The sequence below is a fragment of the Rousettus aegyptiacus genome, unplaced genomic scaffold (assembly GCF_014176215.1).
Source record: "Rousettus aegyptiacus isolate mRouAeg1 unplaced genomic scaffold, mRouAeg1.p scaffold_m13_p_10, whole genome shotgun sequence".
NCBI lineage: Eukaryota > Metazoa > Chordata > Mammalia > Chiroptera > Pteropodidae > Rousettus > Rousettus aegyptiacus.
The window spans coordinates 41,099,927-41,127,505 of NW_023416285.1; the positions used below are offsets into that span (position 1 = coordinate 41,099,927).

The window sequence follows — 27,579 nt, forward strand, 5'->3', positions numbered from 1 at the left end:
AAGAGTTAAAGGCAACTAATGTCAGTATTCGCATCAATCTTAATGACTGATTAAGCAATTGTCTCTTCAGCAACTGCAGACTTGTACTATATGGAAATGAGATTCTTTATGCATTAAGATGAATCTTATCTTTCCAAGTAGTGACCTTGTGATGCTATAATTTGGGGTTTTTGTTGTTTGTTTCTTGTTTTTTTGGGCAATGTTGTCATTGCTAAGAACTTTTCTGAAACTCCTTTTTGAAAATAGCATGAAGAGTACATTTGCAAGTCATCCGAGAGAACTGGTCTCACAATAGTCATGTTAATTTTGAACAAGGTCTTAATTATTGCCCTGTGTACTTTATTCATTAGACTTGATTCATAATATTTTATGACTATCACAGGTGAGATCTCCCCTCAAAGAATTAAGATTTTTCTCCACAGAAAGAAAATTTTTTCAGAAGTAGACAGTTCCAGTGGAAGATTTCTAAATTACCCTGAGCAGTAGTAACTTCAGTGAAAGAAATAGATAGCTTTTTTGAGGGGTAACCTTATTTGAATGCAAAAATTCTGGTGGTTTTTGTTGTTTTAACAAACCATTCTTCCATTATCTTAATGGTTCAGGCTAAATTCAGTCTATCTGAATAAACTCTTTAGAATATAAGGGGTTTCTTAAATTTGGTTTAGTAGTCATGGGGAGTATTAATAAGTATAATTTTTAAAATGTATAGTCTGTACCAGTCACTTTATAGTTACACTTTAATCTCTACAAATAATTCTGCATTTTACAATTTAAAAATAGATTCAAAGACATTAAGTAACTTGTCTAAGATCCACAACTAATCAGCGGTTGACCAGTGTTCCTTGTGACTGAAAAATTCCACTGTTCTGCCTAACCAGCTATAACTATGCTTTCACAAGGTAGTATGTACACATTTAAGGGATAGTGATTTTCTATTATCACAGTCTCTTTTAACAGCATAAAAGTATTTCTGGTCACTGTATATTTTTTTGTCACTTTTATTCGATTGCAATATAATTGACATAGTTTCAGGTATGTAGCATAATAATTCGGTATATGTGTGTATTGTGAAATGATCACAATAAGTCTAGTTAACATCTGTCACAACCCATAAATTTTTTGTATGTGTCGAGAAATTTTAATATCAACTCTCTTAGCAACTTTCAAATATATGATACAGTATTAATTATAGTCACAATGCTATATATAACATCCCCAGGACTTACTTTATAACTAGAAGTTTATACCTTTTGACTCCCTTCACCCATTCCCTACTCCTGCTTCTGGCAACCACTGGTCACTATATTTCTGTATACAGTACTTGGTACATATATAAAAATTATGCAACATGTAAGTTATCAAGCATACTAATAAAACACCTGTGTAACCACTCCCTAAATAAAAACTAGAACATTTCTGGTGGGACTGACCCTACGTTTGTGTTCCTTCTCAACTCCAATCCCGAGTCCACCTTTCTCCCCAGGAGGTAAGTACTATCCTGAATCATTCCTTTGCTTTGCTGCTGCTGTTGTTTTATACATCTATCCCTATGCTACATAGTTTACTTTTGTTGGTGAGCTTTATAACAAATAGTATTGTACTGTATGTAGTCTTACATAATTTGATCTTTTTGTTCAACAGGTTCATTTTTATAACTTTTGTTGGGTATTGTTTTCCCTTTTCTCTTTTTAGCCAAGCTTTTACAGTGCTAAAATTAACATTTATTCTTGGTACACATGTACAAGAGTTTTTAAGAGAATGTGCCTAGAAGCAGATCTAGAATGGTTGTGCCTTAATTTGCATTTTCTTGATTATCGATTGAACATATTTCCGTGATTAGCAGTCATTTCTGTTTCTCCTGTGAAATACTTCTTGATGTCTTTTGTCCATTTTTCTGTTTTTAAATTTACTTAAGAGCTCTTCATAATAGTATACTAATATTCCCATTTATTTTTATTGCACATATCTTCATCCAGATTGTGGCTTATCTTTTTGTTTTTCTTTGGTAAACTTAATTTTAACATATTCAAATCTAGTTCTTTTAGTGTCTTAAGAAATTTATCATTTCTTCTAAAAGTCAGAAAGTCATATCTTTTAGTCCACCTGGAATTAATTTTGTGTATGTGAGAGATAAGAAATTTTTTTTTACTATGTAGATAACTATTTTTGTTGTACTGTTTAGTGACTAATTGTCCTTTCCTCAGAAAGTTTTTCTACATGGCCAATTTCATGTAAGTAAACATCTATTTGGGGACTTTCTGTCCTATTCCATTGGTCAGTTTGTCTAACCAAGGCTAAGTGACACATTATTTTAATTGTCCTACCTGATTTAATGTTCTTAATACTTGGAAGAGCAAGTCTTCTTTATTTTTCTTAAGGAGTGTTCTTGGTCTTTTGCTCTTTCATTAAATATTAAAATTAGTTTGTCAAATTCATTTGGGGAAAAAGCTCCAGATTTTTTAAAATTGGAATCATTTAACATACAGATTAATTAGGGAATAGTAACAGCTATACGATATTGAATCTTCCTAGGTTTTGCTAAGGAATTTTCCTTTTGTTTCTAGTTTCCTAAGCTTTTGTTATAGGAATCGAATTTTATAAAATGCATTTTTTCATCTGGAGGTACACATGTGTGTCTACTTTAATCTAGTAATGTTAATTACATTTACATCTGAAAATATTTTTATTTTACTGTCATTTTTTGTGTATTTTAAATTTTTTCAGCTCTATTTAAATATAATTTACTTTAAATTGTACAGTGTGATGATTTGACATGAATATTTTGTGAAGTGATTATCACAGTCAGGTTAATACATCAGTCACCTCAGTTACCTTTCTTTGTGTGATGAGAATGCTTAAAGTTTACTCGTAATAAACTTTGAGTACACAGCACTTATTGTTATTCTTGATAATTTTACTAGATATAATTCTAGTTTGTTTTGTATCAATATTTAGCATGGTTTCCTTTGTACTTCTGTTGTGGGATTCTCTCAGAGACAGGACACCGAGGCTATAAGCAGGATGAAGCATTTATTGATGGCAGCGCTGGCTCAACGGAGCCCTGATGGTAACATAACAGGCAGTTTTATACTGTCTTGTCATCCCTACACAGCTACAGAGATAAGGAAGAACATTAATTGGTTGACCAGCTATGAAAAAACAGATATTAGCTAGAGAGTCCTTGAGGTGGGGGAAGGGTAGTCAGGAAAGAACTCATTCCAGTAGGAAATGGCCAGGCAGAGTCAGCCTGCCATATAACCCCCTTTGATGCTTGGACCCAGGACTGGGTCAGAGAGCATCATCTCCTTCTAACTTTGGTTTAGAGGCTGGTACCTCCATGGCATAAGGACTTTTGCTACAGTTTTTCTACTATAGCCTCTAAGGGAGGTAGTTGACTGGCTAACAAGAGGCAACAGGCATGGGAGGAGAGTTAGCTGTAGTATTATTGGCCCAGTACCAGGAAGGAGCCTTGGGCCACCAGTTTAAGTTTGTGTGATTTCAAAATAGCATTCTTTTACATAGAGTTTCTCCAACTCACTGAGTGTATCCCGGACCCATCCAGCCAAGACATTCTTCCCCTACTTCTTATAAGGAGAGGACCCAGTTCTGGGGTCGACCTCTTCATGGTGAGCCACCGTATGGTTCCACTGGAGGAGGGAAAAGGTGTCTAGGCTAGTTCCTTCCAAGGCCAGTATTCACTCATGAGTGCTTCTCCACAAACCCAGCCTTTAGTGACACCAAGTTCATGGGCTGTCTTCTCAGCTAGGTCAAAAAAAGAGGTTCTTCCCTAGGTTTAGGCCCAAGGCAGCCTTTAGCTGATCATATGTTTGTGGGCTTTGGGGCCTAGGAGACAGTGTAGGCTTAGATGAGGTTGGATTATGTAACCATTGGACAATTTCTCTGACTGCTGGGCCCTCTGCATGGTCATGGACCTTTCCCCAGCTTGAGGTCCATCGCCAACACACCCAAGTTTCCCCTAATTTTTCAGCCTCTTGGCAGTATTGGCCACTCTCAGATTTAACCTTTGTGTACTCCATCCAATATTGGAATCCCCAATGAGCACAGAGTGTGATGTTTAGGGCACACCCTTCGGGTAAGCCAGTTACAGAAGTGAAGCCAGTGGCAGTGTTGGACCCTATTCTGTTCGTTTGCATGCAGTGGGTATAAGGGGAAGAAGTGGGGGGACTGGTGCCACATGTGGCGGAGTAGGAAGAGAAGGAGAAGAGTCTTTAGGGGTGCCATCCTGACGAGACGTTGTCCTCAGACTTCTGCTGTGCATAGGTTGGTCAGCTTCTAGTGTGACCAAAGTGGGGCTGATGTCTTACCCTTGGTCTGTCAGCACAGCCAGTGTTTTTTTCCAGAGGGTTGCTTTGAGGGGCCCAGAAGAGTCTGGAGCACATTCTACTTTGCATCTGTGGGTTTTAAGCCTGCTGTGATGTATCCAGGGCATTGTTTCAGCAACCTTAACTGCAGTCGGGGTAGACAAAATGACAGTAAAGGGGCCTCTCCACAGGGATTTTAGGGGCTGAGTGTTTTACTTCTCTACCCAGAGTCTCCTGGCTTAAAAGAATGAACTTCAGTGGTTAAACTAACAGGGACCTTTTCTCTAATCCGTTGGTTGAGAGTCTGAAAGGTGGTCCCTAGGGCCTGAAGCTGTTGTCTCAGAGTCCATTCACCTATTTTCTTGAGGTCTCCTCATAGTCCTTTGGTGAGTGGTGGGAGCCACCTGTACAGGATCTCGTAGCGGGAGAACCCAGTCTTCCTGGTTGGGGTTGATCTTATTCTTAATAGAGCCATGGGGAGGATTTCGTCCTAAAGTAGATGTGTCTCCTGACATAGTTTTCCCTACTGGGTCTTAAGGGTCCTGTTTATGCATTCTACCTATCCTGAACTTTGTGGTCGATAGGTGGTATGCAATTTCCATTTAATATTTAAATTCTTGCCTAGTAGCTGCCCTATTTCTGCTATAAAGGCTGGCCCATTATCTGAGCCAATGGTAATTAGTAGGCCAAATCGTAGAACAGTGTCTCAGAGGAACAATCTGGTTACTTCTGGGGCCTTTTCAGTCTGGGTGGGATAAGCCTCTACCCAACTGGAAGAGGTGCATACAAAGACCAAGAGATACTTGAAACCCCATGATCAAGGCATTTCAGTCAAGTCTACTTCAAGTTCCTCAAAGGGGGTGCCACCGACACTTTGGACCCCTGGTGGGGCACATGGCCCTTGCCTGGGGTTGCAGGTACAGACTTCACACTGTTCACACACTGCTCGGCAGATGTTGGAGAACCAGGGTACACAGAAGTAGTGGCCCAGAGTGATTTCTAGGGCAGTGCAACAAAGGTGAGTTTTTTGGTGAAACTGCTTGACAAAAGCTGGGGCTAGGGTCCCAGGTACTGCAATTCACCTATCCTTGAACTTTTACTATCGGGGAGGAGTTCCCCTCTTCAGTCTTAAACTAGGCTTCTTCTTGAGGTGAGTACTTGGGGTCCCATTCAGCTAAGGGACTGGGAAACAGGGAAGCAGTTAGAGCTGTAGGGCTGGCCATTTCCTCGGCTGCTGCCAGTTTGGCAACCTGGTCTGCCCTGTGGTTGCCCTGAGCCATTATGGTGTCCCATTTTTGATGTCCTCTGCAGTGCATGACTGCTTTCTTGGGGGCCCACACAGCATCTAAGAGTTCTAGAATTTCCTTTCTATGTTTTATGTCTTTTCCCCCAGAATTGATTAGACCCTTCTCTTTGTACAGGACCCCATGTATGTGGAGGGTGGCGAAGGCAAACTTAGAGTCAGTGTCTGTGTTAGCACACACTTCTGCTGCCAGCTGAAGGGCGGGTCAAGGTGATGAGCTCTGCCTTCTGTGCTGAGGTTCTCCTAGGCAGAGGTTTTGCCTCAGTAGTGGAATGTAGGGTCACCACAGCATATCCTGCAAGGCGGTCTCCTCCCATCACAAAGCTGCTACCATCACTGTAATATTCTACATCGGGGTCCTTGAAGGGCTGGTCTGTCAAGTTGAGTCAGCTGGAAAAGGAAAACATTCATCTGTAAATTCAGTGTAATTGTGGTCTGGCTGGCTGGGCCTAACGAGTAGCACGGTGGCTGGGTTCAAGATTCGTACTCCCTCTAGGTGGATGCGTGGATTTTCACACAGCATTTCTTGGTATCTGACCATCTGGGCATTGGTTAGCCAGTATTGTCCCTTGTATTCTAGTAATGTTATTACTGAAAGTCTGGGAGTCGTAGTCTGTGGGTGATAGTGCACATATGATTTTTTCAAAGGCCTTCTGTTGTGTAGATTCCCAGAGTAGGGGCTCGTATTCTTCCTGCTTTGTGACTTCATAGAGGAGTTTGGCCAGGCTGGAGAAATTAAGTATCCAGATTCTGCAGAAACCAGCTGCTGTGAGGAATTCGAAGACTTGTCATCAGATGGTAGGGATGGGAATTGAGCAAACCGTTTGTTTCCGTCTTTGTGACAGGTGGAAGCCAAGGTATTTGACTCTTTCTTGACAGATTTGAGCCTGCCTTTTAGAGACCTCGTAACATGCTTCCCAGAGGAGATTGAAGAGTAGATGCATTCCTTCCATGCATTCCTCATAGGTTTTTCCTGCTAAGAGGAGGTCATCTACATACTTGAGTAACATACAGCTGTGTTGGTTTGCCAGGAAGACCTTTAAATCCTAAGCTAGAGCTCTCCTAAAGATTATCAGGGAGTTTTTGAACCCCTGAGGCAGATGTGTTCATGTCAACTGGCCCTTGTCTCCGTTTTTAGGGCTTTCCCTTTGGAAGGTAAAGATTGGTTGACTCTTAGAAGCCAGGTGAATGCAGAAGGCGGCATCTTTGAAGTCCAGACAGGTGAAATAATCTGCTTCAGTGGGGACGAGGCATAGGAAGGTATATGGGTTGGGAATAATAGGGTGCAGGGTGACAGTAGCCTGGTTAACTGCTCGTAAATCTTGGACCAGCCAGTATTCATTGGTCCCTGGCTTTTGAATTGGCAGCAAAGGCATATTCCAGGATGATTGGCAGGACAAAGAATTCCATACTTCAGAAGTCTCTCTAAAATGTTTTTGGATCCCCACTTTTGCCTTATGGGGGATGAAATACTGTTTTTGGTAGGCTGGCTCAGCTCCTGGTTTTAACTCTAGCAGCACTGGGGGAATGCGTCGAGCTAGTCCTGGAGAGTTGTCTTCAGCCTACCCTCTGGACAACTTGAAGGGGAGTTTAGGTCTCCACTGGGACCCTTCTATGAGACTATAGAGGCGTCACTCTTCTTGGGGAACCGTGAGCGACATGATTCTGGCCTCCCCAAGGTTAGGGCTGCTTGGCCACGTGTTTCAAAGGTAATCTAGTTTCAAAGGTAATCTAGTTTCAAAGATAATCTGAGCCTGTAGTTTTCCTAAAAGGTCTCATCTCATCAGTGCCACGGGGCAGTCTGGCAGATATAGGAATTCATGGATGACTCCTCCGAGGTTGTACTGGAGGGGCTGCAGGAAGGGGTGATGGACTCTTCCCCCAGTTGCTCCCATAATGGTAGCTTGTCTTTGAGAAAGGGGGCCCGCAGGCTGAGTTACAACTGAGTGTTCAGCTCCAGTGTCAACCATAAAGTCAGTAGGTTGGCCTCCCGACTATCATTTGAACCATACTGGGGGCCTAGCAGAATGGAGCCTGGTCCGACCTAGTCATCTTTGAATTCTTTCAGGGCAGTAAGGTTCTCCCTAGGAGAACCCTACAGTTTTCCTCTAGGCAGACTCTCAACCAAAGGGGTTGGGTACAAACTATTGCCTCCCAAGAATCAATATAAGGGAATTTTGGTCTGGGTGGCCAGGTTAACCGATAATGACTTGAGACCTTTGCAATGATTTCCTTATCAAAAGCTCCCTCTGCTGGCCATCCACCGCCAAAAGAGGGCCAGTCGATCTCACAAAGGGTGCAGAGTTTGTGGGGTGAGTTTAACTCAAAAATCTCCTGAATAATCCTTTTTGAAATTCTTAAGTATACAACCTAAAGGTATTTACTCTGTTGTTCACCCATCCTTCTACCCATGGTCGGTGATGCACATGCACTCAGAGATTTGCTTCGCCTGTCTCCGGCTGCTCCCCTTGCGGTGATCTTTCAAGCACCTCTTAGCAATCGGTGGATTGATATAAACCCCCACCTCACATCACTGGGGTAGACTCCTCATGGAGATCCAGTGACACCACCCTAAGCCATATGGGGTTAGCCATGGAACCGTGGATAGGGCCTCAACTCTCGGCTTGTAGCAAGACCACATCTTAGTCACATGCAATCATACACCAAACACGCTTCACCATCCTATGTACCTGAGAGGTCACGGTTTCTTCTAACAAATGTAATTGGGTGACTTCGGGGGTTGATCAGACTCCCCTTCTGTCCTGTAACGGACAGGCTGTTCGATTCCTTACCATTCAGTTGAGCGGGGCTCCTGGGCTTGTTCCTGTGCCTCTCCGGGTTCCGTTGTGCTTCTGGGGCAGCTACCCAAGGTCACTGGAAGAGGCATTTCTCCCCTTATGGGCAAGGGGCCTGTTGGCGCGCCAAGCGAAGTCTGTGTTTCCCTGTGTCATGTGGGCCAGACTCCGGAGACAAGGGAAGCGAAAATCTGCCATCTCCGGATCCTGGAGGAGCCCCAGAAATGTTGCAAAATTCTCTCAGAGACGGGACACTGAGGCTATAAGCAGGAAACAGCATGTATTGATGCTGGCACAGGCTCAGAGGATTCTTATCCAGAGGTCGAGCCCCCATTGTAACATGGCAGGCAGTTTTATACAGTCTTGTCATTCCTACACAGCTACAGTGGTAAGGAGTAACATTAATTAGTGAGCAATCTATGAAACAACTGTCAGTTGGAGAGCCTTTGAGGTGGAGGAAGGGCAGTCAGGAACGAGCTCGTTCAAGCAGGAAATGACCAGGCAGGGTCAGGCTGCCACACTTCAAGTCAGCTATCTAATTATCTTTCCTTCCCACTTTTAAGATCTCTTCACCTGTAGTTTCACTACAGGGTGATCTAAATGTGTCCATATTTGTCTTGCTAGTATACAGTGTAATTTTTATATTTGTGATTAATATATATCTTTTCTGCTCTGAAAATTTCTGCCATGGACTGAATATTCTGTTCTCTTTTCTAGGACTTTAACCATCTTGCTATTTATCAAATTTCACTTCAGTTCTGAGTAATCTGAGTCCTGATAAGCCATTGAATTTTTAATTTCAGTTTCTATGTTCTTTATTTCTAAAAGTAAATATTTCATTCTCTTTTAGATAAGCTTAGTCATACTGATGGATATTTTCCCCCCAAAGTGCTATTTCATTCTCTTTTAGATAAGCTTGGTCATTTGATGGATATTTATTATTTTTATCTTTGGGAATTTTCATGTATACTTTATATCCATCCTGTGGCTGATAAATCCTGTATCTGAAATCTTTGGAGGTTTAAATCCGTTTTTTGTCTCTGAATATTTCCTTATGGTGCTATTCTTCCTTGTTTTTTTTTTTTTTTTTTTTTCTAACTTCACTTAATTGTACCCATGGGACTCCAGAGGTTCTATATTGGGCTTGCTTGTTCTCTGTGAGAGGTTTTGCATTTGTTATCCTGGCCAGGAACTGCTCCGGGGACAGTTTAGCTCTCCCCTGGCCTCATTCAAAGTGTTCAGGCTCCTTCCCTTCTGTGGTCCCTGCGGCTCAGTCTCCTAGTCCCAGCCCTGTTAACGGCATTTGTTCTCAAGGCCTTGGCTTTTCCATTTACTTACCACTCTGTTCAGGTTCCAGCATATCTATTGGCCTTGGAGGTTCCCTGCTTTCCTGAGAATCCAGTAAAGCATTTAAAAAATATGTTGTTTATAATCTATCCAAGAACTAATAGTAACAGGAGAGTTCTTCAGATTATCTTGTCTTTCATAACCCCACAAGCAGAATTGTTGCCACTACCACTCTAGAGCCAAAAAGGGGGCATCATTTCGTGTTAATTGATAGTCACTTACCTTTTTCTTGTGTACTAGACCCCTCTGTAGTATCTGTGGAGTACCTTAGTACACAGAATGAGCTTTTTGGTCCCATACATTTATTGTCATACCTGAAGTCTTGAGTAAATTTAAACTAGGAGTTTATAAAAGGATAATTCATGAAATGTAAGATTACTTGGTGTAGACGTGTAAATTTGTGTCTCTTTACCCCAAAAGTCACATAGATCAGTTATTTTATATATACCATTCCTTTAGCACATTGTTATGTTATAAATCCCTTCATAAATATGACTCTCAAGTCCTGAGATAAATTCAGAAAATTGTGTTTCGCCTGAAACTTTGCAATTTTTTCTTTTAAGGTTACTATTTTGGCCTTCTGCCAAAAGTAATAAAATTTTTAACTGACCACGAATTTCCTGATTTCCCCCTATTCGTCTGCAAACAATGATCTTTTTTCCTGTCTGGAAACCAGAACTCAGAATTGAATGACACAGTGATTATTTATATTACATTCTAACACAGAGCCATAGTTTTCCTTCTACTTGTCTCATTTCATTTCTCAGTACCCATTCTAATACAGTACTAAATCAGTGTGGATTTGTGGAAGTCATCTTTATTTTGAGGTATAGTTTATATGAAGTTCACTCACTGTGTGTGCAATCTGTGATTTCATAAATTTAGAGTTGTGTCAACATCACCATAATCCAGATTTAGAACATTTCATCACTCCCACTGCCCCAAATTCTCTAAGTCCTTCTTATAGTCAACTTCTACTTCTCCCCTCCCTGCCTCTCACCCCAGGCAACCGTTGATGTGCTTTCTATTAATTTGCTTTTTCTGGGTATTTTATATGTGAAATCATACTCTCTATAGTCTTTTGTATCTGGCTGCTTTCACTTAGCATAATGTTTTGAGGTTCATTTCATCTTTTCTATAGCATTTTTATTGCTGAATAGTATTCTGTTTTATGCATAAGCCATATTTTTTTTATCCATTCATTTGGTCATTTGGATTGTTCCCATTTCTGGGCTGTGATGCCTAATGCTGCTGTGCGTGTTCATGAACATGTCAATGTGAACATATGTTTTCATTTATCTTGGGTAGGCTCATATAAATGCAATTGCTGGGCTGTAACAAACTTTTTAATGCAAAACTGTTGTCTCCAGTGGCTATACTATATTTAGATTCCCGTCATTACAGTATGATTTCTAGATTCTGTTCATTCTCTCCAACATTTTGTATTCTTTTTCTTAAGACTATAGCCTTTTTTTTTTTAGTGTGAAGTGGTATCTTATTGTGGTTAAATCAATGTATTTTCTATAGCATTTCTTCCCTAAAAGAATGGTTGCTCTCTAGTGGTGCGTTCTGTATATTACACTTGAAAAGGGTCTTAATAAGAAGTCGAAAGCTAAAACTTGTTAAAAGTTACATTTATTTCATATTGTGTTTGCATTGTTTAGCACATGGAGTGCAGTTTGAGGGCCAGATTCAAAATATTTTCTTTGCTATGACCGTTAATCCTTAGGAGCTGGCTGGTTCATTGCAGCTTTTATTTAATCCCCGGAGGTACAGTATAGTCAAAACTAAGCTTTTGTGCTTCAGGTATCATCTACTGTATGCACTTGGCTCTTTTGGTATAAGGATTTACACTTGTAGAGTGGCTCATGCCTATGAAGTGGAGAAAAGGCCAGAGATAGTTTTGTTGACTCAAACCTACCATATCCTCAAACCACAGCCAAAGGAGTAAATAATTCTTACTAATGGAATGAATGTAAATTATTTTTTTAATGAATTGCACACAAATGGAATGTCTGGTGGCTCCTTGGTATTCTTGGTAACACTTTGTAAATAGGTCTTTAGAGAGTTGTAAAACTTTAGGAGAAAGGGTCTTACCTGCCCCCAGGCTCCTCAGGCTCTGCTGAAAAAGAGGACTATGCACGTTAAAAATAGTGAAAAAAAATGAGCTAAGGAAGCTGGCCAGGGATTTACTTAAGAATTGCATATTTGGTAAGTAAAGAAAGATGTGGCTTCAGGAAATTAGGGTAGTAAAACCAAATATTTAATGGTTTAAAGTAAGAACTTAACAAGTGTTGCTTTACACAGGATATCTCACTTATTTTTTATAAAGCGGAGAGAATGAACATATGTGAAATTTGCCCAACTTCCTGTGCCTTAGCACAATGCACTTAGCTAACAATGCATTTTACTGTCCTGACATGTCTACAAAATGAACACGTATATATGTATGTGTACCCATATACACAAACACATATGCACACCTACAAACGCTTGATCACAGAATAGGAGAGCATGATGGAGGACCTATGACTGATTTACTGCTCCAGTCAAATGGAGGCAAGCAGCAGCAGACAGACCTAAACCATCCATCTCTGAACATTTTGGTAGACAGTAATTCTACTCTATAGTAAATATGGCCGAATCTACTTAAACTTTATCAGTAGGGTGGATAAAGAGGTATATAAGGTTTATTCCACTTAAGCATTGGATATGAAAGGTTAACAGAAATATTCTAGGATTAAAATAATTTTAAACAGATTAGAACTTTTAAAATGTTGATATAACGAATCTTGCTTTTTAAAGAAATTAATCCAATGATGCCGCCTGCCATCATTGACAAATCAAAACTAATTTAGGGAGATATTGGAATTATTTAATAAGGACAAATTTTTATCTGTTTTGGAACCAAATCTGCTGAGTTATTTCTATGGACAGTATTGTTTAATTCTTCTTAGAAAAACTACATAAAGAAAGTAGGGAATGTGTGTGCTTGCCCATCTATTATGCAAACAGATTTGAAAAAAATGTTATAAATTTGTTTTGAATAATGTTTAACATGTGGAGGAACCACCACCCCCCAGTCCCCTGTCACTTTGCACAAAGGCATCACCCAAACTACTGGATATTAGTAAATCTAATAGGGGTGAGAAATCGGTCCTCCCTTGTTTTACCTTCTTTAAAATAAGCAAATGTCAGGTTAACAGGACTATATATTCACGGGAGGGTCAGGACTGACATGAGACAGTCAAATTTTATATTTGATCTCTGGGGGCCAGAGAGAAATATGGTGAAATTCATTCTGTACATTCGGTGGGTTTCAAAACCGCCAATATTTTACAGCTTCCAATTTATCCAAGATGAATGTCATTTTCTTGGACAATAAGTTTTAAAGATTAATGGAGCTTCACATCCTGCAAACCAGTGTTAAGTGTGCATGGAGTTTCATGCACTTAGGGGCTGATCACAGCTTCTTGGTAGGAAACGTAGGCCACTCATGGCTGACATCTTCCGAGGTGCAGGTGATGGAGCAAGATGGGGAAGGGTAGTGCAGGGGGGCAGTCAACAACCTAGTTCAAGTTCTTCATTTACAAATTAATTAAAAAGGAAAAGATAACCTGATAGAAAATGAGCCAAGGACAGGCATAGGCATTCCTCAGAAACACAAATGGGCGATAAATTTATGTCAAAACGGTTAAGTTTCGTTATTAGAGAAATTAAAATTGAAGTGATATAAAGTTTTCCACTTTGCGCCCAAAGCTGACACAGTTGGTATAAGAGCTTTTTGGGAGAAGTGGTTTGGTAACATCAAAAAATTTAAATTAGGCTTATCTTTTGATCCAGACTATAGTATATCCAAATATTTGTTTCAAAACAATGTGTAAGTCCACCAAAAAAGTTCTGGAACAAGATATACCAAACTTCATGGCTGTTAGTTACCTCTGGGGAAGAAGGGATGAAGCAGACTTGCCCTTGTACTTTTTGCTCTATATGCTTTGTGTCATTTGATTTTTTTTTAAAAAAAACTATTCTTTGTAAATCCGTTTAAAAACAGTATATATGTTTTTTAATCCCCAAATGATTCTCATGTATACATAGGCTTGGGGACTTCTGCAAAACCACCCTATCAGGTCACTAACTCCCTTGAGATGCTTGTAAAGTCCTCAGTTGCAATCCTGAGTACCAAGTCCTACCTGCAGGAGTTGTTCTTTGAAGATTACAGGACAAAGATGGAAAAGCAGGGAGTTGCATAGTTAACTAAAGATGTTTTTTCTGAAGCCCATGCAGTTGAGTGCAATTGGTTTTTGATGTCCAACAGTATATACAGATGTAGAAATGTGTGTGTGCATGCACCTGTTTGTATTATTGCTTAGATGATAATTTACAGGAATATTTAACAGTGGAGAGATAAAAATCCATACTTGATTCTGCCTCCTACACATGAAATAAGGTAAATGAGATGTTAGGATTGGGCCCCGTTAATAAAGAAGGGTGATTTAAAGCACTTATCCAAGGTAGGCACATGGTCTTTTAAAGCTGAAGCAGAATTGTCTATTTAGAAAAGTATTTCAAGGCCAACCCTCCAGTCTGTTAGAGGGCACAGGTCTCATTATCAGAGCCTTGGGTCTCACGACAGTCTTGCCTTCAGCTGAATGTGGTCTACAGGGAAACCACAAACACTGAAATAGTCCTAAGACAAAACAGAAGAGATGGGTATAGTTATCATCTAATCACAACCAAAGTAACAGCAGATAAACCTCTAAAATCCGTGGGCGTTAAGGTTGTTTGGAGTAGACTGGAGGGTTCTAAACACCACCTAGATGTACTGATTAAAAGTAGCCTGGATTGTGACAATTTACATTCCCAGCAACCCTGGCAAATGGTGAACAAGTACCTATTTAAATAATTCAGGCCCCAAAGTACCGAAATATTTGCTTATTAAAAAACTGAAAGGACACAAAGGGAAATTACTACTTACCTCAGAGTTGTTGCTGGCATTCAATGGTAGTAAACCTGACTCACAAAATATCTGGGAAACGGCCCTTATCTACTTGAGACACCCAAAGGAGAAACTGCAAAGACAACAGAAGTCGACCTACTTTAAAAGGGCTGTCAGAAAGTGCTGTAATAAAAATGGAAAAGCAAAAGATAATTTGGAGAGAATTTATAACATAATAATAGATTAATGTCCTGAATATATAAATCAAAAGGAAAAAGACAAATAGCCTGGAGGGATCATCTGTTCTCTTTTACTGCTCAGCAACCCTTTCTTTACATTAACAACCCTTCCTAGTGGTGAAATCATACCATATGATTTAGTGAAAACCTTCCCCACATCTACCGAATTGGGCACTTGAAGTGGGTGTAGGAGTATTGGCCACATACCCATGCACTGCAAATGGCATTTCGATATGTGGTGAAAGAAACACTCAATACAGTAGAAATAAAAATGTAAATGAAAACATCAGAAGACACCATTTCCCATCTATCAAAATGGGTGATTTCTGCCTTTTGCATTTTCCAAACACTACCAAGGCTTGGTAAAGGAGTGGATTACTCATGCATGCTAAATTGCTAAATGAAAGGTTGTTGGAACAGGAAAAAGACCATGTTTGTAACAGAGTTCTGGTGCCCATATCTTAACCAGACTCAGAGTTAGCATCATTAACACAATGACTGGGTACCCCTTGATGCGATGCAACATGAAGCACACAGCAATCCCTATGAAGGATTCTTGCCAAATATAATCAAACCTCTAAACCTAACCAAATTTGCAGGAAATGTAGGAGGGAGAGGAATGAATTAAAAGACACTTAAACACACAAATCCAAGATGTAGGGCATTACAATAAAAAAGGTTTTAGTTCTGGGTTAATAAACCAAGACATAACAACCAAAAGCAATGCACGAAACTTCTCCGTAAAAATAAATATAAGCCATAAAGACCTTTGGAGGACAACTGCAGAAATTCGAATATGGACTGAATATTAGGTGTTACGAAATTTTCGTAGATGTTATTGTGGTTACATTGGAAAATATCATAGAAAATGTATAGGAGTGAAACAGAATTCAGCATAAATATACACATGCACACACTTATATACAGAAAATAGTGTAAAATATTGATTGTTGAATCTGCCCAAATAGTCTATTTCAGGGATGGTTATGGACACATTCTTTATAATATCTCCCCAATTAGGAATGTCTTACAAAGGTGTTGGATAAACTGGCACAACCATACAATGGACAGCTAATTCTGAAAATTTGTAAGACAAGATATGACATGAAAAGTTTCTGTGAAAATATGAAAGCCCAGAAGAGATTTTATGACCCATCTTTCAAATGAAATCTCTTCCCTGTAGCTTCTCAATCTGAAACACTCCCCTTTCCTCTCTTGGCATAGCGTGCTGACCAGTCCCTGCCCATTTGACAACTTTACTGCAAACTTGCCAAGGCTGGGTCCCTGTTTGTTCGTTAGGACCAGCGTAAGTAGAGGTCACCCTAATGAAAGGAAGAACAAAAAATTAAAGAGGAAGAGGTGGGTAGTGAGGTCTCATTAGTGTTCAGTCAGAGGCCGGAGGGTCAGGTGTTGGGATATTGTGGGGAGTGGGGAGGGAATACATTAAAAAGAGCCACCAGTTGCTGAGTGTTTATGCCACGGATTTTGCTAAAGCATTCTCCATAGATCATCTAATGTGATTCTTGCTTTTACTTGGTACATGCGAATCGACAATTTAGAAATGAGAAAAGAAACCCAGATAGGTCGGTCACATAGCAAATTGGAGAGCTAGGATTCAAATTCAGAAAGTTAGGTCCTTTCTGATATAAAACCACTGAGTATTTCTTTCAGAGTGGCAAAATGAGGAAAGGACCAGATGGCCTTTAGTTTCCTTTCAATACCATCATTCTACAAATCTGTCTACTGAGCAAACAAATTGAAAATAGGCAACTTGGTCACTGTTGCACTCGGCAGTTGACGTTAGAAGGATAAAAAGCCACAGTGGTGATAGCAGGCTTATTTGTGTGGAGTAAGGTTTTTGAAAAACTGAACCAGAGGATGAGCTACCCACATTTTTCTCATTTCAACAATAAATACATATTGTGAATGAGGGTGCGATGTTCCATGGGAGACTCCTTGGCTGTAAATGGTAATTTCATAGAGCGATTTTAGGATTTTTAAAAAATTATTCAGGCAAAATGGAAACATGATTCAACTCCAATGATGTCTCTAAATTTTTATTAATTTTTTTTTTTTTTTACAGCTCTATCCTCTTGTGAAAAGGAAAGCATTTGAAGGTGAACAAATCAATTACATTTTTTTTTTTTTACAGCAATTAATCCTCATTACAGAGAACAAACAAAAGATCTGTGGCACATTCTCTTTGGAAAGATCTTTTGCAAATTTTTCTTCTAAAAAAAAAAAAAAACAAACCAAACTATAATTCTCACAGATCACATACGTCTCTTTCCAAGGACTATACAAGGCAGCTAAATTTTATTCACAAAAGCTCCAAGTTTCAGTTCCATTACTGAAGTAGATAAAGTACATGGAGTCCCCTCTATTCGTGTTGCACATCTTCCCATCGAGAGCATCACTCCTTCTCTATTCTACAAACAAAATTACTGTGTGGACTAGACAGCTGGCACATTACTCCACAATAATAAAAGAAAAGTTCATATTCTTTTAGAGATAAACCAGTGATCTTCATTTATCAACTGGACAACTTATTCCTTTTTAAAACAATTTTAATAATACCAAGATTTGACTAAATCTCTAAAGTTTTAAGAAAGCAAAAAATATATAATATAATATATAATGGTAATAAATAAAAAAAAAAAAAAAAGAAGGCAACCCTGCTCAGGTATCATCCTAAACATCACATTCGGACAAAAAGAAAAAAATTAAAACCAGATTTTGGACATACACGCACACACCCACCCACACACACACACACACACACACTGACATGAACAGTGTACACTTGTTTTCTGGGGGGTGTGCCGTAATTTTAAGGGTATATGCTGACGGCCTGAACAAAAGGCGAAGTCAATACTGTCATTGTTAAGCATCACTTAAACATCTACTTTTACACAAAGCAAGTTACCTTCTTAGGTCAGCCACTGCCTAAGAAGCACCCTCACTGTCCATGGTCTCATTCCCTCATCCTTCCAGGCCGATACAGTAATATCTGGGCTCACAGAGAGCTGTATGTTTCCTTCCCGCCCTCTTGGGTAGAGAAATATAGGCACTTCTCTAGGCATCACAGTACCTGTTGATATCTGACACGCACTGGAACAGAACATAGTGCGATCCACTCCCCCCCACCCCCTGCCCACCAAGCCCCAGGACAATAGGAAATTTATAGCCACCTTGAGAAAGGTGGTAGATGGTGCTTGTTAACTCATCATAAATAAAAACTAAAGAACATGGCCAGTGGTCACAATTCATTCTCAGTCACCAAGAGACCAACACGACGAGATTGCATATTTATTTATATGGTAGAAGTACCACTTGGATCGTTTGAAGAAAATCCCCAATATAATGCTATTCTGCCATTCCACCTCCTGCAAACAAAATGACAGAAAAAAAAGGGGGGGAACAGAAAAACCTTACATCCATAAACTCTCGACAGGACTAAAAACAAAAGTGGTAACCCACTAGAGAAAGGGAAAAAAGGAACCAGTACCGCCATGACTCCGACCGACACCCCTCCACAGCCATAATGCAGAAATCACTTCTCAGTGAGCAAACTTTCATGTGTGTTTCAAAAAAGAAGCCCAAATATTCTTGCAAAATTTAAATACTGCTTATCAGTGGTAAAGAGTATAATAAATGAAGTGACAAAGTTTTTTCAAAGATTTTGTGTAGTGTCTGGGAAAATAAATCCTCAAGAAAAAATTTTGTAGAATCTGTGGATAGGAGGTAGGGAATCAAGCCTTATTTGATTCAGTTACCTTAAGATGCATAAATACACCTTAAAACTTCCTGAAGCAGAAGAGCAAAAGGTGCAAGACTCACATAACATCTCTTACAGCTATAGCAAAACAAATATAGCATTATTCCAGAAGTAGGTTTGGTCAACGAAAAGCACAAGAAATATATCCAATTCAACCCACTTCTTATTCTGTGTGCGTATCTATGTAAACGTACACATATATCTCCCTTCATATATCAATGTTAAGAGTTCTGTTTATTTTGGAGAGTACAATGGTTTCTTTTTACTGCTAAAAATACTGAACACAAATCAGAATAAAATAGTAAGCTCCTGACCACTACAATATTTAAGGTACCAATTAAAGCAAGTTTTTAGCCAGGAAGGGGCGTCTTTTTAGCTTCTAAACATCCTTAGTTCTGGAATTAAAGGATATAGAACAGGGGAGATAAGTGTGATCCAGTTTGTCTAAGGGAAATAGCTAAAACATTTTGGTCAAAACAAAACTATAAAATAAAGGCTCTTTTGTTCAAAGAGATCAGATGCTTTTGGCATTCGGTGTTGTGATTAAATCATAATATCAGATAAGTCATTCTATTGTAGTTCTAGACCTGACACCATGCCTACTAGACACTCCAACTCTTCACCACGGCTAGTATGCGGCCTATGTTTTCACATTCTTAGCCTGGTGTAATTTGGTAAATTCCAGTACATGTTTTTTCTTTGTTTAGCAAGGCCCTTCCTTAGTCTGACTAAAATCTCAAGTTCAGTGATTCACATTTTAATTATCTCCAGAAAGAACAGAAACATTCAACATTTTTATAAGTAAAACAGTGTTTTTCCATTTCCTAGGACACACACACACACACACACACACACACACACACACACACACAAACTGTAGTGCCAAAGGCAAGATTTTACACTCAATTTTCACAAGATGTTTTGTATTTGTCTCACTGTGAAGTGTGTACTATTACTGCTTTAAGAACGTCACATAGTCAAAGGCTTAATTTTATAATCTAGTCCTTTCGATTTTCAGTACAAATTGGCCTTTGGGATTTTAAGCATGCAGTGAAAAAGTGCAAATGATTTAAAAAAGCCTTGTGATTTCTATATACAACTGTAACAGCAAAAAGATCTTATGACCATTAAGGACGCATCAGCCACCACCTTTTACATACTCTATTTAAAAAGTAGGAATTAGCAATTCTTTTAGGTATAATGCATGTTGCATGTTGCAGGACGAATCAGAAACTCCATGATCAAAATAGTACAAACTGATCTCTGCAAATTCATTAGTTTTTCAAGGGATAACTAAGATTTTAATATAAAGGTCAAGGCGGGGGGGGGGGTGGGAGAAAAAAAAATAAGGCCACTGAAAGAGCATCACTTCTTTTAGAATTGGCTAAGAAATCGAGTTGGACATGCCCGTGGTCACGGACGCGCTGTGGCTGGCTGACGGGACACACTCCTGCTCTGGCACTATCTGCATAGATCAGAACCTGTTCCAAAGAACACATTCCTCCAAATTAACAGGTGGCTTATACTGAGGAGCAGTGAGGTAAAGGGGGGCAGAAATGGCCCAGAGAATAAGGGGCAGATAAAAGGACATTAAACGATTACATAAGTCTGATTCTGGTGTCTCCTACATATAAGAGATGGACACTTAATGCCATAAGCACACAATCTGCCAGGCAATTACTGTTCACTTAACAACAGGCTGCTTTCTAAATGAGTAGTTTAAAAAGGACCAAGGCTTTTTGCTTTAGGACATCAATAAATGAAATTGGTCCATCAAGATCACACATGAAGTTCTTATGCTCAGATATGAATTCTCTGGGTTTAACCTAAATACACGGTAACAGACCCCTGCCCTGAGTAGTGAGGACCACAGAACAGGCTGGATAAGACACTGACGTAACAGCTTCACACGATTCATACTGTGAAAAACAAGCCTCGCTCCCATCTTCGACATATTCCTTTATGTATTTGCCAAATTACTAAGAAAGCTCTTACATTCGTCACATGGACCTCAGGCTTCTTCATTATAAAGATGGTACTCCCTTCTTCACTAGTAAGTAAACAGGAAAATGTCAAACATGCTTGGTAGGAAACATGTTAGAGGGGTAGGAGGGGGCGAAAGAAGAAAAATAATCCAATTGTAGAGAGAATACTCCTCAATTTTATTACATGTGCAAATTCTACTTCTAAAAGGGCTTTTAAAAACACTGCACTCGAAATAATGCTTCCGATAATAACTTCAAAGTATCAATGAAAAAGAAAATCTGTGCTTATGATATGTAGGAATTCTGATGTGTTCTTTCATTTTAGGTCATTCAAAACAAACTTGGTTTAATGTATATAACAGGGCAATAACAACTTATAGGAAGGCCACAGTTCCTCTTCAATCTATCAAATCTAATTGATTGAGAACACTCTGGAGTAAAGGCATGTGGTGATGATTTGATTTTTTTTTTTTTAATCTAATTCACCACCCCAAATCTCCACATCCTCTCTGGAAGTTAATTTCCCCTAGACAATCAAGGGCTCTGAAAAGTCTAGTTTTGCTATAAATATAAAATAATTTGTAGCAGAAAAATATAGCCTCTCTAAGAAGTAGATTTAATTTTTCTTTGTTCGCTGACAAACTCTGAGTTGGTTAGACAACATGGATTACCACATAACTGTAGACCACAGATCAGCACCTCAAATTCCAGCTCTACTTAAACAAAAATTAAAAAGCCCTTTAGCCAACTGGTCATGTATAAACATTGATTCCCTTCTTCCCCAGGGCAGAAAATTCAGTCGATGGCGACTGCCTTTTGCTGAGGCAGGGGGTGGGAACGGCGGCGCCCTGTCCCCCGCGGCTCCCCCGTGTGCCGAGCTCCTCTTTCCGCTGTTCCGTCATGGGCTTTCAGCACAGTAACGAAGAAGTCAGAGCTGGGGTGAACGTGCAGCACTCCAGGCACTGGGCGGGGCGTGGGGGGTTGCCTTCAATTCTATAAATTATGACAATACTTGGTATTATCAAAGCCACTGTTCAAATGACAGAGAGTGGGGTACGGTGGAGTCTTTTACAATTTATGTTTTACAGATGACTGTTAGAATTTACCAAACAAATATTTCCCCAAAAAACTCAAAAGAAAGAAAAAATCATCCACAAAACCCTACACCAAAATTCATTGTTAAAAATATTTCCTTTTGGGAATGGACTAGTGGGCTACTGAGATGACGTGAATTTGCTTTCAGAGCTGAAACTGTTTCCCCTCATTTCATTTTGCGACTTGCATCCTGCTGGTTAAAAAGTACAGAAATGTTTCTAGACCATCATATGCTCCTCTTAGGCTACATTGCACTCTGTCCTTTAGTTAGGAAAGGCAAGATCATCTCTGAAGCCAGCCTCCTTGTTTCCGCGTCTGCATAACCATCCTGTGTAACCAATGATCACACAGTTCTTGAGAGTTTAAGTGGACAAATGTCCTGGCCATCTCATGGTGCTTCTCTTCTCAAGTTTCGTGTCCTGATAAGACAAATGTCTGGACTGTTTTTCAGGCTTCCAATGTGCAAAAAAGTTCCCAAGACATAAAATCAACTTGGGTCTTTGTTAAGGTGTTTTGGTTCCTTGTTTTAGCCACTGAAAACCCTGTCTTGTGTAGTGCACCAGATCCGTCAAACTGCTGTTGAGGGCCAAGGTGCACACACTTGTGCTGAGCTGAGCAAAAAACTCTGCAAACAAAGCAAAAGCAAACCAAGTAAACATACTTGCACACACAAAAACAAAAATGGAAACAAAAAGTCAAAGTCCCAGAAACAATCCCCACAATATTCTGTACTTCGTGTATCACAGCGAACAATTACAATCTACTGTTATGGTTTGCTATGGGTTTTATTTTAGAGTTGAATCCATAATGCCTAGCAAAGCGTCATTAGTTTCCTAAGAAATTTCTAAGAGGCTGTGAGGTAGTTAAGTGGCTACGGCCAGGGAAAAATATGTAATAGCATGAAACTAGTATTTACGTGTAAGTATTTACTCAGTGGTCACTGGCACGGATACCAAGCAGTTCCTCTAGCAGCATGCTCCACCATCTCCTAAACTTTCGATTTCTCCAAGGGCCTTCTCACACAAGCCTTTCTCTTTTTTTCCAAATCCCCACCCTCACCCCAACTTCCACCCCTGACCTATGGATGTTGCCGTCTTCCTTTAAGAACTGGATCTCTGAAGGTGGGGCGTCTCCTCACATGTTTTAAGAATGTTTACTTACGCCATATTTCTTGTACTGTCGCTAACCATCTTTCTTAACATACATTGAAAACAAACTCAGTACTGAGGTATACTTCTTCATATCCCAAACTTGCTGAGCCTCGGGAGAGCCAGTGACTTCCTTTCTTCATTTGCCCTGCCCTTTTGCTAGCATTTCAGTTCAGGCTGGAAGGATGGCACCCGAACCTGCGAAGGTGTTGAAGCTACTTCTAATTTAATTTTGCTAAAATCTAGCCAAAGAAATTCAGCTCCATGCCACAGAGCTCAAAAAAGAAGTATGACTAGGTTACGAGGCAGAATAGAGAAAATTTAAGAACATATAACTACACATTTCCTTCTTTTCAAAGAAAGAAACATAAAATACAAATGATGCTATTCCCTGCCAGGTGCCATGCCCCGGTCATTACCACCACAGAGCTGTTTACCTTTATTCTTCCTTGTAAGGACTTCGGCCTGTTCCCAAAGATCAAAGGCGGTAAGGATGTGGGAAGTAACGGTGATATAGGAAGACGTCATGTTTTGGATGGTGGCAGGCATCCCCCCGCTGCCCACGCTGCCAGCGCTTGACTGGGACCCTACGGAGCTGGCAGAAGGCACTGGAGAGAGGGGGGATGGTGTGCCTGTGCTTCTGAAAGGCGAAAGAAAAGAACTGATTAATCACCAAAACCCCCAGGTTACAGACTTCCTGTCTCTGGAACTATAGGCCAGGTCACGAAGTTTCAGTTGCGTACTAGCCAAAATGACAATCTCCTCTATAAGGTCCGACAGACAGGAAAAAATGCCCTTTGCTCAGTATTTCTGGATTTATTCCATAAAATACGGGGGGAGGGGACCCAGCAAACGGAAAGAATAACTAGATGGAGGCTGGGCATCCCTCACTGGGCATAGGATCAGGTGGGCAAGTCTGTATCCCCAACCTGCTTTCCTAGGCTGTTTACATCACCCACTCCCTAGGCCTGGAGTCCCTTCCTCTCCTTACCCCTACCCCGACTTCTCCTAGTAAGACAGTGCCGCCCTGTGAAGGCGGTCCCAATCACCTATATATTCCTTCTTTCGTCCACTCAATGGACAGTAGTGGGGCACTTACTCTGCACCTGGCACTCTTCCAGATGCTTGGGCGACATTAAGACTTCCTTTCCGCCACTGACTTTGTTTCCTTGCTATTATTTATTAACTTGTCTATTACATTTCTCACATTCCATTGTACTTTTCTGTTTATTCCTCTTCCTGAGTCACAAGCCTCTTGAAGGCAGGGACCATTTCTTATTAATCTTTGCATTTCTAGCATTTAGCAGAGTAGGTGCAAAGAGTAGGCCCTTGATAAATATCTGCTGAATCAATGACTGAATGACGTTAAGACGGCCCACGAGGAGGCCAGGCAAGGAAGCATCATGTATCAGGGGAGTCATAATCTTCCCTCTACTCTCTTCTTGACAATATATCAGTACATGCAAGTTAACAAGTGCCCTGAGGTGGATCAAATGAGAAATACAAGTGAAATCACTTAGGCCTACTGGCTATAAAACGGAAAGATAGGTCAGCAGCAGTGACCTCATAATGTGGGTGGCAGTGACCTGCTCTTTGAGTTGCATGGATCCTAAGCGTCCCCAGCAGAACACACAATTCGAAGGACTAGAGCGAAGCTCCACGAGAGCAGTGAGACTCGTCTACTTTGTTTACTGCTGTATCCCCCGGACCTAAAACAAGGTTTGGTACAGAAAAGGCACTCGGTCTATGCTGGTTGGACAAATGCTAATGGAGTTATCCAAACTAATGTGACTGACAACGTATTAACTTAAAATAATATCTCAGAGATGGGAGTCATGAAAATTTTCAGAGGTGAAAAGTTATTTCTCAGGACTTTTTTAAAGAGAGGCCATATGGGTGTCTCTTCTTTTGAATGTGCTGGAAACAGGGCAATCTTCTAGGTGATAATCTCAAAATAGCAAAACCTATCAGAACTGGGAACTTGTCGAGGAGTATGACCAAATTTAAAAAATATTAGGCAGCTACTACAAGGAAAAAAATTCTATCTTCACGTTAACAACACTTGCATAAGGATCCTGTTTTTCAACATCTTATGGCACAGATGAACAATTTCAATTCACAAAGTAGGGAGATTTTTAACTAAAGATGATTGTTTATACTCTAAATGTCACTGTTATGGATCCTGCAGAAGATGGAGGGCCTACGGTCTGGAAGGTGGTTATTTGCTGAAACGCCAAGATGTCGTGTAAATAGAAAAGGGTTTTGGCTCTGGTTCTGTTGGCTCTGCCTCTAGTTGTTTTGTGTCGTTAGGCATAGCTAAAGATCTTCAAAGCTCTAACACTGACCCTGTAGTCTTTGCAATTATCTTTTTGTTACCCAATAGGCAAGCACCTTGATTTATAAATATTCCTTGAAAAGGCTGAAAAATGCAAATGATTTAAGTTGAAGGAGCAAAAAGCACATACACATATAGAATTTTTGAAAAGCCAAAGTCAAATGTATATACAAATGGTAAATAATGAACCGATATTGGAATTGATTTAAATTAGCTCATCATTACCTTGCAATGCATGGAGAAGGTGTCTGGGCAACTCTGGAAGAACTCTGGAAGTGCTCGTTAAGAGTACGAGAATACCTTATTGCTCTGTCTTTTTTACAACGAAACATCGCCATGTTCAAAATGGACTGGCAACGCATGCTATGAACATAAAACAGAGGTTAAAATGAAGAATCACCTTCCAGGCATGAACGTCACTACTGCAGAAGCCAACTAATCTTCTACAGCCTAATGAACACATTGAGTTTTCCTCATCTGCATGAGGAAGACTATCACAAGACTCTTGCTGCACTGTTCACTGGCATCAGAATTAAATGTTGGTAGAAAATACAAAAATACAAGGATATCATTTAAGTCACAGGACTAAAGCACTTACCGAGTCATCAGTAAAATGGCAGTAGGTGCCATTTCATAATAATTTTAACTATCAGTGCAATAAACCCTTGACTTTAATCTTTTACTGATTCACCTTTCACTGTAATTTTCATGCAAAGTAAACAAATTTCAAAATCTCTTTGTAACATCAAGATACAAAAACAAATGTGACACCATTTAGACAAAAAAAAGCACTCACCATAAAACAGCAAATATTTTCTCTTGTGTTGGTGCTGTGGCATCTGAGAAGGATTTCAATGACATTATGAACCTATAGGAAAATATAAAAATAGATCGGGTTAAATAAAAGCAGTTGGAAAATCCCTGACACAAAGACATCTTATTATGTCTGTCTTGGTTGTATATTGATTTATCTTGAAGATGTGAAGATGAGAGCAATGTAAGAAAAAAAAAAGGCTTTGGAACAACAATTCAGACGATTCAAAAAACTAGTGAGAACGTACGTGTCTCTTCGCTGGCCTGTCTACTAACTTGACCCCAAGTAGACTTATGTCATGCCTTGAGTGCCCGATTGAAATGCAGATAAGAAGGAAGGTAAAACTGAGATGAGAGGGGATCTGATAAGAAAGCCAAACTGGAAAAACCAACCTCTCTCTGAAAGGTTTGGCATTTCACAGTGCACCTGGCAAATGAGGTCACTGGATCCAACTTCTCTGTCCTAGCATTCACCTAGAATATAATTTCAGTTCAGTATCAAAAAAAAAAAAAAAAAAAAAGTTCCTGGATCAGTATCTCTTTGAAGGCTCCCCTTTACTAAGCTGTCTTCATACTAAGGTTCAAGTGGATTACAGCAAGAAAGGTGAGGAAAGAGAAGTACTTACGAGAATGGCAAAATGACCTGCCACTTACTTAATGAGGTCTTCAGTTTCAGAGTACAGTGAGTAGGCTGACTTGGACCCTGGGCTTTCCAACTCCATGGAAATCCCACACTCGATGAAGGACAAGGCGGCTTCCAAGTACTTAAAAGCCTTCCCCACCTTGTCCGTCTGTAGGAAAAGAGCACGGTCACCGTTAGGCCTGAGACACACAGCCACATCCTTTACAACTTTCCTCTGCGGTCACAATTTAATTATGGCTACAGAGAAGTGCAAGAACAAAACAAATCAAAATGATGACTAAAGCCTGTTGGCTCTGTCCTTTTAGAACAAATTCAGTAGGAAAAAGAAAATAATCCTGCATTAAGGCCATGCTCTCAAAATCTTATTAAAATACATATCAAACTAAGGCAATGAGGACAGTCTCATTGTTATTAGTGTGCAAGTACTCAAATAATTTTCCTGAGGATTATTCATCTACACATCTAGAGTAATGCAGACACAAGTTTCTTTGCATGTTTCGAAGTTTATCTTATAACAAGTAGAAAACATTATGGTTCATGAGCATCTTACTCTGTCAAAAATAATCGTTTTATGCTATCTTAGAGCCAAACAAATTATTTCATCTCCTTTGGAAGTCTGAGTTAAGTGTACAAGGCTATTCCCTGGGCCAACGGGGATAAAACTGCAGAGACTCTTAAAGGGAACACAGAAAAAAAAATGAAATCTGATACTGGTAGTCACCAAAACCTGAATATACATTTCATCCCTCAACGGTCTTCTTGGCCCGTGGAACACAGCTAGTTCACTGTGACTGAGGCGCGCCTCGACTTTTTTCCTACATGTGGCAGATGCACCGC

At 39.9% G+C, this 27,579-nt stretch overlaps 1 protein-coding gene across 6 annotated transcripts in view; it reads right to left on the reverse strand.

Annotated features, from left to right (window-relative positions):
• Positions 1-16,975: 16,975 nt before the first annotated feature.
• The window catches only part of AFF1 (AF4/FMR2 family member 1), a 166,496-nt gene continuing 155,892 nt past the window's right edge, over positions 16,976-27,579 (reverse strand). For all 6 annotated transcript variants that reach the window (XM_016161023.2, XM_016161022.2, XM_036227730.1 and 3 more), the window contains 5 exons: positions 26,754-26,890; positions 26,083-26,154; positions 25,512-25,649; positions 23,389-23,591; positions 16,976-22,428 (listed from right to left, as the gene is read on the reverse strand). In XM_016161023.2, the coding sequence (XP_016016509.2) occupies positions 22,307-22,428; positions 23,389-23,591; positions 25,512-25,649; positions 26,083-26,154; positions 26,754-26,890 (672 nt within the window). In that variant the 3' untranslated portion in view covers positions 16,976-22,306. The remainder of the gene's footprint in view (positions 22,429-23,388; positions 23,592-25,511; positions 25,650-26,082; positions 26,155-26,753; positions 26,891-27,579) is intronic.